Source organism: Oryzias melastigma, linkage group LG1, assembly GCF_002922805.2.
Source record: "Oryzias melastigma strain HK-1 linkage group LG1, ASM292280v2, whole genome shotgun sequence".
In the NCBI taxonomy this organism is placed as follows: domain Eukaryota; kingdom Metazoa; phylum Chordata; class Actinopteri; order Beloniformes; family Adrianichthyidae; genus Oryzias; species Oryzias melastigma.
Window position 1 is genome coordinate 31,392,067 of NC_050512.1, and position 14,727 is coordinate 31,406,793.

Genomic DNA, 14,727 nt, shown 5'->3' on the forward strand with positions numbered 1-14,727 from the left:
AAAAAAAAAAAAAAAAAAAATCAAAGCTGAGAGTGACGAGAGCACCCCCCTGTGGGAAAACTTCATAGATTTTTTTTGTTTGTTTTAACAGCAGCAGCTTTTCTGCAGGTTTTATCTTCATGGCAACCATTTTATTTAAAACAAATCTTTGAATTTCTTTGGTAACGCAGGTTTTTTGTTAATCACACCACATTCCTAATATGTTCATATCGAAGTATGGGGTTCCATTTGTGCAAAAAATATGTTTTTGGTCCATTGTCTACGTCTAATAAACAAGTTTGTTGAACATTTGTTCATATCTATGTACTACTAAGCAATATCTTCTGCTCTGTGATGTTTCAGCTTCTTTAATGCTCAAAACTTTGCTTTGTTTTTGCTTTTGTCGTTAGCTCTTGTTGCTTTACTACATGGTCGGAAAGGTCCTTAGCAACCGTTACTAGCATCGTTAGCTGCAGTGATTACACAGTTGTGAGAAAAGTCTTACGCAACCAGTGCTAGCATCGTTAGCTCCTGTCGTTACACAGAACAACCGTTGCTAGCGTTGCTGACCGTTGATGACGTGTGTTGGAAAAGGGACAGTGATAGCAAATCTGATCCATGAATGGCATTCGGCATGAACGCAGCATTACGCCGACTTGTCGGATGTATTTAGAAGATTCGCGCTTTTAGGAGAAAAGTGTAATTTTTACTCCAGAGCAAAAATATACAGGTTTTTTCATCTTTATCATGTGCTTTTTTTTTACTCCTGCAACTTATTGGAAAATACATATTTGTTAGTTTTGAGAAAGTTTTTCATTTTTTAAGAGATTTAATAAAACAAATGTTTGTGAGTTTAGTGGAAACAGATCAATAACACGTTTCTGTAAAGTATTTGCACTCAGTTATTCATTAACCGGTCACGTTTCAATAAAGTTCATGAAGTCTTGAATACGTCACACACAAAAACAAAACTGATGTACAGAATTGCGACACGAGTTTAAACAGCCCTTCAGGAAAGACAAATGTTTCTCTCAACGTCACGTTTTACCAGCAGATGGAAGCAGTTGGTGTTTGTACGCGCTGGAGGTCACAGATCTGGACGGGAAAACATCATCGGTCTCACTGAGATGCATTTATGACTGTGATAACAGGAGAGCAGCAGCTTCTACAGTTTATATCAAAACTGGAGCTTTCAGCAAAACCAGCTGAAGATAACAGATAATGTGAAGCTGAAAAAATGCAGAACAAAGTTCAAACTGAGCTGCTGTTTATTCACTAACAGCAGCCGGATTTCTCTGAACAGCTGATCGTGATTCAGTGAACCCAACAGTTTGTTTGTCTGTTTACGTAAGAGAATCTCCTAAAAAACGACAACAGAAAGTACCAGTGGACATTCCAACAATAAAGTTGAGCAGAAACGACACAAACGGATGACAATAGATGAAAGAGTTCAGGTCGTTCCTCTCACCGTGGAATGGTCTGAATGATGAAGACGTCCTGTCCGCGGACGGATTCCTTCAGGTCGACTTTGGTTTCTACAATACAGACAAAAAACGTTTTATGGTTTATTTTTGAGTTTCTGAGTCCCAAAACAAAGAAGACAATAGCCAGACGATGTTTAGTGAGATGTTTTATAAATGAGAGGAACTGCAAGAAGCAGATAAATACCTGAGTTGGTCTCTTGGAAAACCACAGATTTTCCCAACTCCACGCCGAGACGTCTGAAATAAATAAATGGATGAAAGAAGGAATGAATACATACATAAATGTGATATGAAAAAAATGAGTTAAATCTGATGAAAAATGTGTTTTTTTCTGGATGTATAAATAAATTTAAGCTAAAATTGTATTTCTTTATTCTGTTTATTCTGTAAGCAGACGGGAGAGCATGTAAACAGAGAGCTCTCACCAACAGAGAGGGGAAGGGGGGCGGGATTGTTCCTCTAAAATGGTCCCGCCCACAACTGGGAGGTGAATTTCTCTGACCAGTTGTTTGATTGGGTCTACAAACAGCATCATTGGACATGAAAATAGATCGAAAGATTTTCCTTTGGTTCTTTCAACCATTTTTTTAGACAAGTAGGAAAAAAAAACATTCAGTGGTAAGAAATTTGACTTGTATTAGCAAAGTCCTTTTCAAAATGTTTTTAAAATATATATACATATATATTGCCCTTAAAAAATAAGCTCTGAAATGTTCCCTTATAACACTACTTACATTTATAAATCTATAACGTTTGTGCGGTTAGAATCTGACATCAACAAACACATGGATGATAATGAAAACCTTTAGTTAAATAATAATAATAATTTACATTGGCGTTTTAAGAACAAACTTAGCTCATTTTTGCTCTCATAGGTGTAAAAAAAGCTATTCACTTTTTTTATATATTTGTATTTTTGATTGTTAAATTAGATCAAAATCTCCATCAAATATGAAAAACATGTTAGAGAAAAATCCCCAAAACACTAGAATCCACGTAAATTCTGAGAATGTTTAAAGTAAATAAAGTATGTGAACATTTTAATTATTTTTTAATATTTTAAATTATGTTAAGATAACTTAAAATAACAACTGAACTTGTATTTTTAACCTGCATCAGACAAATTGCAGCAGAGACTCAGAAGATGAAAGTCGAGGACGGTAACGAGAAACGGTAACAAAGTCAGCCTCGTCCTCCCGGTGTGAACGGGGGAGGACGCCTTCACTTACTCGGTGATCCTCTTGGCCAGCTCGGTGCACGCGGGTGTGGAGTTAGCAGAGAACACGCGGTATCCGCTCCTGGACGTGTTCATCTTGGTGAAGCCGTAGGACAGTTGTTTGGGTTGAGAGGAAGACACCAAAGACCTGTGAGCCCCGAAACGCCGGAGGGGCATGTTGTTGTTGCATCCGCGAGGATTCCAGAAACGGCTTCGGGTTTTCCCTCCTTCGTGATTATGGAAGAAAAATAAACAAATAAATAAAGTTTTACGAGAAACCAAACAATGTTAAGGAAACAAAGCTACACAAAGCACGTGCTCCACGTGTGACGTGGAGGCAGCGTGGTCCGTTTGTGAGAAAAACAACTCACAGCAGCACAAAAGCGAAATATCCTGACGACCACAAACGCCTCAGCGGATGAAAACAGAGCTGCGTCTGCGCATTTAACACTTCTAAACAAGACGCGCGCTTTTATTTTAGCTCGAAAAGGAAAACCAGAATGATTAAACACATCTATCGCTCGGGTTAAAATACTTTAAAGTTACCACACAACAAGAAACGCGGCTAAATGCCGCCTAGAAGCTGCTCGGAAACCGCACGAGCACGAATTCCCAGAATAACTGAAAAAGAAGGCGGGGCGACACAGTCTGACCAATGAAAAGCTTAGAAGATTCAATGGGGCGGGCGAAAGCTGGCATTTTAACCAATCAGAAAGAGTTATAAAGTTAAGAAAACGTGAACGTGTAAAAACAAAGGAGTAGTTTGGAACAAATAGCAAGTGAAAGTTGTCTGTCGGGTTTTCCGGATGTGATCTAAATAGAAAACTTAAAAAAAAAAAAAAAAGAAAGAAACATGAAGTAATTGGGTTACTCATATTTAAATTATTCACATAAAATAAAAAAAGCAATATCGGTGATCATTAGCCTACTTAACACTAGCAAATTCATGTCAAAAGAAACTTTTTGAAAAGTGAAAGCCAAAAATGTAATATTAAAACATGTACACTTGAAAAAAATAGATGTTAGTAAACTATAACAAATATCAACAAGTAGTAACATGTTATTTATTTATTTAGTCGGTCATTCATTCATTTTAAATGGACAAAGTCAAATGGACATTTTTGAGCATAATTATCTCATAGAGAATTATTTTTATTTTTTTTTTATTATTATTTTATCTCTACAGCTATAAAAAGATTGAATTGAAATGATGATTTATATTTTTTTTAATAAACCATAACTTCCCTTGTGTTTGATCAGTTTTACTTTCATTTTTAACCCCTTTATTCTCGTTTGTGCAGTTTTTTGTAACACGGAAAAAGCAACTAGAGCTGGGTAGACTGGTTGCCTAGCAACCCAGCGTCAACTTCCGGTCCTCCTCAAGCCTCCCCCTTCCTGCGCGCTTAAATTGTTCAGTGCTTCTTTGTAATTAAACTAAAATGATGAGTCAAAGTTATAATTTAGGAGAATTAAAGTTTTTGTTTTGTGTTTTTTCAAAGTTCTAACCTCAGAATTGACCTGCTAGCTAACTTTAACAAACTTCTGTTTGAGTCAGAATGACACACAAGTCCAGGAAGGACAGCGAACCTCTGAGTAAGGAGAAGGTTAGACAAACTCTGTTTTTATTATTTACATGCAGGAAACTTCCATTTTTGTCGTAAAGTGTCTTATTTTGTCCTTATTGTGTCAGTTTGGGTTCATTTCCATCGAGAGTAAATCTCCAGAAACAGCAGTTCTGCTTCTGAATTCACCCGAGGAGGATGTGATTGTAAAAGCGTGTGAGGCCATCTTCACATTTGCAGAAAAAGGTGAATTATCTGCTTCATGATGTGTTTTTTTTATGCTGAAAATTTCAAATCAGTGCTGTCCTGATAAAAAAGGACAGTTCCTGGAACATTTTTGTTTCCTTTTTAACTCTTCAGGCTAACTCTTCAGTGTTTGTCTTCAGCTTCAGCCGTGTTTCAGCTGTCCTGCTGTCTGTGTGTCTTCAGGAGATGAGAACAAGGTTTCTCTGCTGGGACTGGGGGCCCTGGACCCCCTCATCAGACTCCTCTCTCACAGCAGCAGAGCGGTCAGACGAGGCGCCGTCACGGCTCTCGGCTCCATGGCCGTTAGCAGTGAGTCACTCTCTGCCTTTTACAGTTTCTATTTTAACTTTTTGTTTCAGAATTCACCGTTTTAGTGTTCTAGTTTACAGAACAATGACTGAACATGTTGCATCTTGTTTTGGTTTGAAGGTGAAGTGATGAAAGCTCTGAAAAAGTTAAACGCCATCCCATCAATTTTAGCAAAACTCTCACCAGAAGGTAAGAACATTTAAATTTTTAGACTAAAACACAAAAAAATGTGACTTTGCTTCAACTATTCTATCATTTTTTTAATAAAAAATGATTCATAATTGGGCGTATTTAAAGACCTGCTCCAATGGGAGTATAACGATTTATTTTAACGATGTGATTTATATCAATATATAGTTGGATTTGATTAGCATCTCGCTATTCTTGACATTTTAACAGAGCACCATCTCAAAATCGGTTTGACGTCAGTAAACATTAAGAATTAATCCATACTTCAGGATTATAATAATAATAATACATTTTATTTATATAGCACTTTTAAAAGATACTCAAAGACGCTAAAAAAACAAATTACATTAATAAGAAACATTCAGTTTAAAGATAGAAATACAAATAATGAAATCAAGTTGAAGGTAAAAATCACTTTAAATAAGATGATTTTTAAGATGTTTTTTATGATAAAAGGTGCTCTGTCATTATAGTGAGGGAAACACAGTTGCTCAATTCCAAACAGACCTTATTCATCTCCTGATTCACAGCGATTTGAATAAAGAAATACTTAGAAATGTTCTTTTGAGCTTCATGTTCTGTCTATATGTCCACCATCAGAAAAATGCCCAAAGAACACGTTAAAAACAGTTTTTACTGGAGTGGGTCTTTAAGAATATTTAGATTGTTCATTTTCTTTGTGCGTATGTTTTTAATCTTTTTTGTCTCTGCAGAGGAAACGGTCGTCCATGAGTTTGCGACGCTGTGCCTCACTCACCTGTCAAAGGATTTCACCTGCAAGGCGCAGATATTCGACAGCAACGGCCTTCCAGCGCTGATCCAGCTGCTGTCCAGCCCAGACCCGGATGTTCAGAAGAATTCTGTGGAGGTCATCTGCAATCTAGTCCAGGTGGGACTTTTTTCTGTTTTAGAACTGATTGGATGTTTGCAACAATCTCTGTGGTTTTGCTGCTCAAAGGATTACAAAAGCCGCCTGGCGTTTCATAAGCTGGGGGGGATCCCATCCCTGCTGGAGCTGCTGAAGTCCGACTTCCCCGTCATCCAGCGTCTGGCTTTGAGGACGCTACACTGCATCACGACTGACCCGGACTCACGCCACACCTTCAGGGAGCAGCAGGGGTTTGAGAAACTCATGGATGTTCTTAGTAACGCGGTAAAAACGTCTTCATATTCAGCCTTTCAGTCATAAAAATCGTGTTTTCTTGCATGTACATGCTTAATCATCGGCTGGCTCTGGTTGTATTTGTGCAGGATTTCCACGATCTCCACGCTGAAGCTTTACAAACCCTCTCCAACTGTCTGAGCGACAGTCAGACGCTGAAGCTGGTCCACCAATCCAGAGGACTGACCAGGCTGCTCCAGTTCCTGCAGACTCCAAACGCCCCTGAAGTTCAGTCTGCCGCAGTCGACTGTCTGACCAAAGTGGCTCAGAGCCGTGAGCATCGAAACCGTTTCTTCAAATCTCAAACAGAAATCACTGAGACTTTAAAAATGTTTCTTGTGTTCTCTAACAGCTGAGAGTCTCAGGCTGCTCCACGAGGAGGAAATAGAGAAAGTTCTGGTGGAGCTTCTGTCTGTGGAGGACATCAGCGTGAAAACATCCGCCTGTCAGGCTGTGGCCGCCATGAGTTTTCACCTGGACAGCAAAGACGTCTTTAGAGATTTGGGTACATGAGAGGTCACTTCAGCGCAGCAGGACGGACTCCAGAGGTCGCTGACTCTGACCTCTGTCTTCAGGGGTCGTTCCCACTCTGACACGACTGCTGAGGAGGGAGAGTTTGAAGCTGAGAGCGGCAGCGACCCGCGCCCTCTATGGCCTCTCACACGGTGACCAACTCAATGCCCTGTAGGTGTCCCGTCACCTGTACGCTCACCCACACCTGAGTCTTAGAAATCCAACACAACCACCGCTCAAGTCCATGAAAAACTGTAGAGATTCCTGTCATTCCTGTCCTTTAGCAAGCTAGCAAGCTCCACTGTAGCGAGTTAGCTAGCTCCACTGTAGCCAGTTAGCTAGCTCCACTGTAGTGGGCTAGCTAGCTTCACTATAGCTAGCTCCACTGTAGCGAGTTAGCGAACTCCACTATAGCAGGCTAGCTAGCTCCACTGTAGTAAGCTCTGCTGTGGCGAGCTCCATTGTCCACCGGACAACCCAAAAGACCAGCAGAACCCGTATGGCTTAACCCTCTGTATGGGTACATGCGACTGAGGCTAAATCAACTTAATGCTAAAGCAACAAAATAAGACAGATTCTCTCGACTGTGATTTATAATGTTAACGTTGTATTGACTTGTTTTCCTTTTTCAGGATCCATTTTGGTCACTAACCTCACTAACCTCTGAGTTCTTTGTTTTTCACCTCAGTCCCTCTCTGATCATCTTCACGTCTTTGTGTTTCCTCATAAATCTCAGATTCTGTCTGTTTTCTTTTGTCTTCTCCTGTTTTTTCTGCCCGTTTTTGAACCTTCAGTCACCAATCTGGACCACCTTCACCACAGAAACTCAGTGTTCAGGGTCACTAGACCTTCATCTGTGTCTTCCAGCTCCATCTACAACTCGGGGGGTCATGAGCTCCTGGTCCAGCAGCTGTATGAAGCTTGTCCAAAGACTGTGGCCAGCTCCGCTGCTACGCTTCACAACATGGCAGCCCAGGAGGCCATCCGGTCCAGCATCCTGTCCCACGGAGCCATGCGGGCTCTGGCTGAGGCCCTGAAGTCCAAAGACACGGCGGTTCTGCTCAGCAGCTTGCTGTGTGTGGCTGAGCTGGCCTGTGAGGAAGACGCGAGAGCAGAGGTCTTCACCACCAACCTATGGCAGAACTGAGGATGACATGTTGTTGTTTATGCAGTTAATACTCAGAATCGGAGTTCCAAAGAGTTTATCTACGGTTAGTTTTCTGATTCCTGTCATGTCTTGAACAGCTGCGCAGAGCCGGAGGCCTGGAAGCGCTCGTCCGTCTCCTGCACTCCCACCACCAGGAGGTGTTGAAAAACGCCTGCTTTGCTGTGAAGGTTTGTGCCAGCGATGAACCTTCAGCCGTGGAACTCTGCAGACTTGGGTAAAGAAAGCACACAATCACATTTTAGAGGGAGAAAAATCAATTAAATCATCAAAAAACTAAAACTCTCATCACTGCTCCGGTACTTTAGACCGGTCTTCGTCCCTGTTCACCTCCTCAAGACATCTGATGGAAAAACTCTCTACTATCTTGGATCTATCTCTTACCTGGAGCGGGTCAGCATGCTCTCAACTCCTCTGATTTAGAACATTGAACCTCTTTTCTTCACTCGTCTTGAATCCACAGATAACCGTCTCTAGTTTATCCAGAACACAGCAGCGTTTAACAGGAACCATCAGGCGGACACAGAGTTTCATTCTGTCCTGCAGCCGTCCTGAAGGTCCAGATACTCAAAATTCTTCTTTCTTTCTGGTTTTTGAGGAAAGATTTAACTCCTGCCACAAACTCAAAACTCATGAAAATTCCGCAACATTTCAGAGTTGTAGCCACTTTTATGAATAATGTTCAGTGTTAAGAATTAGATTTAAATGTGTCAGAAGAGAGTAACGCTTTATTAAAGCTTGTAAAATTGTTAGGACTTTTACATTGAAGCTTTAGCTCCAGACCAGTGTTCATGTTCGACCGTATATCAGTCACTTATCAGTGTTATGTTGTGATGCATATCAGTGAAAAGCCGCCTAAAAGTGTTTCTTTACCATGTAAAATGCAAAAAAATAAAAAAGAAAAAAAAACAATGAAAACAATCTGTTAGTGTTGCCGGTTATATTATATTATTATTATATTACTATTGAAACTTCCTTCTGGCTTTTTCAGACGCCATTTTTTCGAAAGAAAACAAGATGACATCACACTGGGAGAAATTATCTAAAAATAAATGAAGCCAAATCTCTTACAGGATTAAAAAAATGAATACATTAATTAATTAAAACTAGATATATTACATTACCTGCAGTAATGCTAGTGTGAATGCTATAAGCTGAATGTGGCTGCTGAAGATGCTGAAAATATGAGCTAAATGCCAAATTAGTCAAAAAAAAAGCTAGCATAATGCTAAAATAAAAGCTAAATGCTAAATTACTCTAAAACCCTCAGTAATTGTAAAAGTTTTGAAGCATTTAAACAATAAAATAAATAAATCCACTAATGAAACCAAAGAATATATGTCAGGGATATCCAAAGGAAATTTTGAAATTATATTGAGATGGCCACAGAATCTATGGCTTGGCGACTATTTTAAGGTAAAATGTGAAATTTGACAATTTTCACATTTTTAACGATATTGGGGAATATATATACAAAAGACCACACTCACAGCACCAGGTTAAAACTACAACCTGAGTTTTGTTGACCTTTGACCTCAGGAAGAAGCCGCCATCTAGAATTTTAAAGTAGTAGTATATAGTTGCTACAGATGTAAACTCCTCATAGGGATTTGGATCTCTCACCTCCCAACTCCTCAAACATCACGGGGAAGATACTTGAATGTTGGATGCAGTTAGCGTGGCGAGCTCACAAAAATGGCGTTCCCCTTTAGCTCAAACATTTGTACTAGGGCTGGGTTAATAAAACCGATTAATGGATTTGAATAGATTTAAGCTTAATAGATCAATAATGGATTCATAAAAATTGACTGCTAACGTTTAATGGATTTTCCCATAGAACGGCTAATGCTAACGGTTGGCTGACCTACACAAACATTGCTGACCAAATTAACATCTTTATAAAGTCACAGACATGACTTTTCCAAACTCTTTCAAGTAAAATAATTTTAAAGTAACCATTTGTGGTCTAAAACATTGTTTATTTACATTTTTTCTCCATGAAGTAAAGTTACAGTATGACAGAGAACAGCTGTTTTATGCTCTAGTCTCCAGCAGATGGCAGTAGAATGCAAAGTTAACCAGAGGAAATGTTCTGATGAACTTCTGTCTGAATGTTTCATGTGCTCCTCCAGAGCTTTGGAAGTTCTACAGGAAATGACCCGCTCGGAGAGTCGCAGGAATACTTTCAGTGAGCTGGCCCTGAACAGTCTCCTCAAATCCAACTTATCTGTCAAGTACAGCCTGATGGGACGCTTGGCCTCCACTGACATCATCACCAGCGGCTTCTACGATGCCGGGAAGGTTTGTAGCTTCTCCTCAATGCCTCTGTGACTCATAAATGTGTTAATTATTTACAGATTCAATTTCATTTTATTTATTAATATCACAAAACAACAGCATCATTGAACTTCCTGACGGTAATTTTACAGATGGAGAAGGTCAGTTGGAAAATATAAACAACTGCTAAAAACTAAATAGACAAAGTAAAACTGGTTATCCCTGAACTTAGAACCTCCTTCCTAGTAAGGAAAAACTCCTAAAAAACGTGATTCAGACAAAAAAAAAGAAACCTTAGAGATGTCCACATGAAGGAGAGATCCTATACCAGGACAGACAGGAGATTCACCAGGACTAATAAAGAAGAATAGGCTTATCTAACTCTGCAACTACATGTTTGAATAGTGTTCATTCAGATAGAACTGGAGGGGGCGAGGTCCATAGCCAAGACGAGCCAGAGGCGTGGTCCACGACCAAGAACAGGAGCACAGACGATCCACCAGGAATCTGAAACAACACCTGAATCACACTGCACCAAAAAGACACGCAGATAACTAAATATAATAAACCAAAAAGAATAGAGGAGAGGTGAAGTAAAGAACAAATTCTGGTCATTTCTGTGACAACAGTTAAAATTGGATTCAGAACACGGAACACCAGATTTCATTTCACGTTTTGTACAATTATTAGTTATTTTATAGAATCAGATACTTTTCTTTTTAGATTTGACCCTTTTAAGCTCAGAGTTCTGTCCTGCATCTCAGGCTCGCACAGGTCAGAGGGTTCTGACTTTAGAGGAACTGATCCAACAGCCGCTCAACCAGCACCGACCCGTTTTTGCTGTCTTCACTGGAACCGGGTATGCCTTCAGAAACGACGCTTTCACAGAACACTGTCATCACAAAACCATGACTATGACGGACAAACCCTGATTTACAAACCTGAGTATCTCCCAGTACTTCAGAAACAGCTTCTGTGTTGATTGATGCTGTGAAATAAAACACTTTCACCAGTTCACCATTTAAAGTCACGTTTATGCATGTATATGACATAAGAGTACACATGTTCAAGAAATGTATTGTTGCTTTAGAGACCCTTTCTGTAAGAAACCATTTATTTATATATTTGATAGAGACGATGAACATTAATGAGCATGAAAAATGTCAGATTATAGCAATAATGGTACATATGTAGAGCTTGGAGAGGATTAAAGAAGAAAAAGACATTAGAACACAATAAAAAACATCTCACATATTATCAAGAGATCACAACAATATTACCAAAAAGTACCAACAATTTATAAAGTTACAGACTTTTTTATCAAAGGTTCATGGTGCTGATCACAGGTATTAATATATGGACAACATTTGATTGATTAAAAAAAAATATGAAGAATAAAGAAAGTGATGAAAAAGATCTTTATGTTCAGGATTTTTCTTCTTTTGAGCAGAAAGACGAACGATGAGACGGCAGATGACGGCGTTCTGCAGACGCTGATCAAAGAGGCTAAAGAGAACGTCCTCCCGCTGACCGCCGAGAGGGAGCAGTACGCTGCTCTGGCCCGGTGAGACAACTCTCCAGCAGGGTGTTCAGGGGGATCCCACTGCAGATCTAAATGGATTTCAGATCATTTCCTAATCATTTGGTTGAAAGTTTCAACTGAACATCCAGTTTGTGGTGGTTGTAGGCTGGTGAGTGAAGCCATGGGTGGAGCGGTCCCTGAAGATCAGCTCCATGAGTTTCCGTGGACGCTGCATCTCAGCGAGCTCAAGTTTCACCTGCAGTCAAACGTTGTTCCCATCGGATCCATCAGGAAAGGGATCTACTGCCACAGAGCCCTTCTGTTTAAGGTGCCGGTTCACGGTCAGCTGATGTTTGCAGACTTTAAATAACTCCTGCATGATTTTCTCTTCAGTGTCTCTCTGACTGCATTGGACTGAGCTGCTCCCTTGTTAGAGGAGACTATAATCGGGCGTGGAACGAGGTCGTCCTCTTTGATGAGGATCCCCCCAACATGCAGAGATCCCTACGGCGCTCCCGCTTCATCGTGGACCTCATGCATCAGCCGGGACGCCTGCTGGACGTCGACACGCCGGCCGCCCTGCAGTATCAGACCATATAGAGCAATGAGTCCATAAATACACACACTGATGACATTTCAGAAATAAATGTTCAGAATATGAGGGAGATGAAGGCACTGTGGATTCTTCCAAAGGTTAAAAACAGTTTATTTATTTCTTTTGTTGATTTAGGCTAAAACACTTTGAATAAACAGATGGTTGATATTATTGCTTCAATAAATTCAGTTTAGTCATTTAGATTTAACATGTCAAAAAAGGAGTAAAGTGATGGTTAAGTGTTTCATCTGCCCCGTTTAACGAGAAGTGTTCTCTTCGGGCTGCAGATGGAGAGACGCAGCTAAGGGACCGTCTGCAAAGTGCAAGCTTCCAGAAAAGGCCATTCTGTAAAAGTCAATAACCTCTCAGAAACAAATAAATATTGGCTTTTATGTGAACTTGTAATGGAGATTTGTCACCATATTCGTGCTACAATAAAGATTTTGAAAAAAATCTTTAATTTTATTATTTTAATTTTACCAATTTTAATAGATTATGAAGCATGAAAAATCTCCTCAACAGTTCTGGGAAAATTTAAGATACAGACACCAAACTTTCTGTACTGACTAATGATGAACTTACGGGTCAACTACAATAAAGATTATGGCAAAGGTTTACTTTATTAATTTTTCTGATTTTTTTTTTTACAATAAAATTATGGATCATATTTGGTCTAAAATGGTTAATAGCTCTGAAGATATTAAACTTAGAGTCACCAAACGTTCTGCACTGACTAATGATGAGCTCATTGTTCTACCACACCAATGATTATGCCAGAAATGTACTTTTTTAATTTTTCCAGATTTTCCTTACATGATTATGGGTCATATTCAGTCTAAAATGGTTAATAGCTCTGAAGATTTTGAAGTTAAAGTGACAAAACTCTCTGCACTGATCTGAAAAATCTGAAAAAGAAGGTAGATTTTTGCCATAATTTTTACTTTTACAGAATGGCCTTTTCTGGAAGCTTGCACTTTGTAGACGGTCCCTTAGCAGCCCTCTCTCCATCTGCAGCCCGAAGAGAACACTTCTCATTAAACGGGGAAAAACTATCTTTTTTCTTTTGAAATAGTTGTGTAGGTGGCTCTCTGTGTTGATACAAGACGATTGAGATACTTGCTGTCATATTTGAACGTTTTTCTGAAGAAATATTGAGCCCAGACGTGCGAATCTGTGGATATCTTTCTAACTTTACCGAACTCCGAAAGTTTACATATTTTGAACATTTTTAAAAGCGTGTAAGGAGATAAAACAGCAGCTGAAGTGTGTCCGCAGCGGTCAGCTTTCAGAGGATCTGGTGACTCCTGAAGGCTCCACGAAGAAACTCCCGGCGGATTCGGATCGAAACTTGAGCTGAAACCGAAGAGACTCTTGTCCGCTGTCGGCTGCTTCATTTTGGGGTTTTCTTGTCGCTCCAAACCCGATTTTTGACTCTTTTATCGCCAGAAGAAAACACAAGTAGTTCCGCCATTCCGCCGCGCGCGCGGGCCGCCGCTGCGTTGAGTCTCCACGGTTCTCATGGTGTGTAGAAGAGCCGCGTCAGCGTCAGACTCTCAGACTGACAGGATCGTCGATCAGAGACAAACATGGCAGAAGTAGCTCCAGCTCCCGCCGCCGCTCCGGCCAAAGCCGCCAAGAAGAAGACCGCCAAGCCGAAGAAGGCCGGTCCCAGCGTCCAGGAGCTGATCGTCAAGACGGTGACCGCTTCCAAGGAGCGCAGCGGCGTGTCTGCCGCCGCCCTCAAGAAGGCTCTGGCGGCCGGAGGCTACGATGTGGACAAGAACAAAGTCCGCGTCAAGACCGCCATCAAGAGCCTGCTGACCAAGGGGACTCTGGTCCACACCAAGGGCACCGGCGCTGCCGGCTCCTTCAAGATGAGCAAGACGAGCGAAAGCAAGAAGCCCCAGAAGGCTGCAGCCAAGAAAGCCGCTCCGAAAGCCAAGAAGCCCGCCGCCAAGAAGCCCGCAGCGGCCAAGAAGTCTCCCAAGAAGGTCAAGAAGCCCGCAGCAGCAGCGGCCAAGAAAGCCACCAAGAGCCCCAAAAAGAGCCCCAAGAAGGCGGTGAAGAAAGCCCCCGCAGCCAAGAAAGCCGCTCCGAAAGCCAAGAAGCCCGCAGCAGCGGCCAAGAAAGCCACCAAGAGCCCCAAGAAGACGGCGAAGAAAGCCCCCGCAGCCAAGAAAGCCCCCGCTAAGAACTGCTTTGAAGTGAACCACTGTTCGGTTAGCCGCGCTACAAAAAAGTCGTTTACACGGTTTACGGCGGAGCACGGGGATCGATGGGAGAAATTTCTGTTGCCATGTTAAAACGTCTGATCTGCTCTGAAAAATCCTATAACAAAACTATGTATACTATCAGTGCATATTTGTAGTAATAATAAGTTATTTAATTATGACATGTCATAATGAAGAAATATTTAGTTGTTAATCATGAAGTTGGATAATTCATTAGAAAATACATCCTCCTTCTACAGGTCACTCTTTTTTACCTCAATAACAATTGTGTACTTTT

The 14,727-nt window shown here is 40.7% G+C and overlaps 4 protein-coding genes across 6 annotated transcripts in view; 3 read left to right on the forward strand and 1 right to left on the reverse strand.

Annotated features, from left to right (window-relative positions):
- LOC112157190 (phosphoribosyl pyrophosphate synthase-associated protein 1) overlaps positions 1–3,276 on the reverse strand; it is an 8,671-nt gene extending 5,395 nt beyond the window's left edge. Inside the window, exons 1-4 of the mRNA XM_024289799.2 lie at positions 3,051–3,276; positions 2,693–2,906; positions 1,648–1,700; positions 1,448–1,514 (exon numbers count right to left, since the gene is read on the reverse strand). Of these exons, the coding sequence (XP_024145567.1) occupies positions 1,448–1,514; positions 1,648–1,700; positions 2,693–2,856 (284 nt within the window). The 5' untranslated portion in view covers positions 2,857–2,906; positions 3,051–3,276. The remainder of the gene's footprint in view (positions 1–1,447; positions 1,515–1,647; positions 1,701–2,692; positions 2,907–3,050) is intronic.
- LOC112157183 (B-cell receptor CD22) overlaps positions 1–14,727 on the forward strand; it is an 821,740-nt gene that overhangs the window by 748,639 nt on the left and 58,374 nt on the right. The gene's annotated exons all lie outside the window — the stretch shown is intronic.
- On the forward strand, positions 4,057–12,291 carry armc3 (armadillo repeat containing 3). Its single transcript, XM_024289784.2, has 16 exons — positions 4,057–4,283; positions 4,370–4,487; positions 4,671–4,796; positions 4,917–4,985; positions 5,699–5,874; positions 5,944–6,138; positions 6,237–6,420; positions 6,500–6,652; positions 6,723–6,831; positions 7,528–7,777; positions 7,906–8,042; positions 9,958–10,126; positions 10,867–10,961; positions 11,553–11,666; positions 11,790–11,952; positions 12,018–12,291. Exons 1-16 carry the CDS (start codon positions 4,236–4,238, stop codon positions 12,222–12,224), a joined length of 2,313 nt encoding a protein of 770 aa, XP_024145552.1. The 5' UTR covers positions 4,057–4,235; the 3' UTR covers positions 12,225–12,291.
- Positions 13,529–14,727, forward strand: LOC112157200 (histone H1-like). Its single transcript, XM_036214204.1, has one exon. The coding sequence runs from the start codon at positions 13,806–13,808 to the stop codon at positions 14,520–14,522; it is 717 nt and encodes a 238-aa protein (XP_036070097.1). The 5' UTR covers positions 13,529–13,805; the 3' UTR covers positions 14,523–14,727.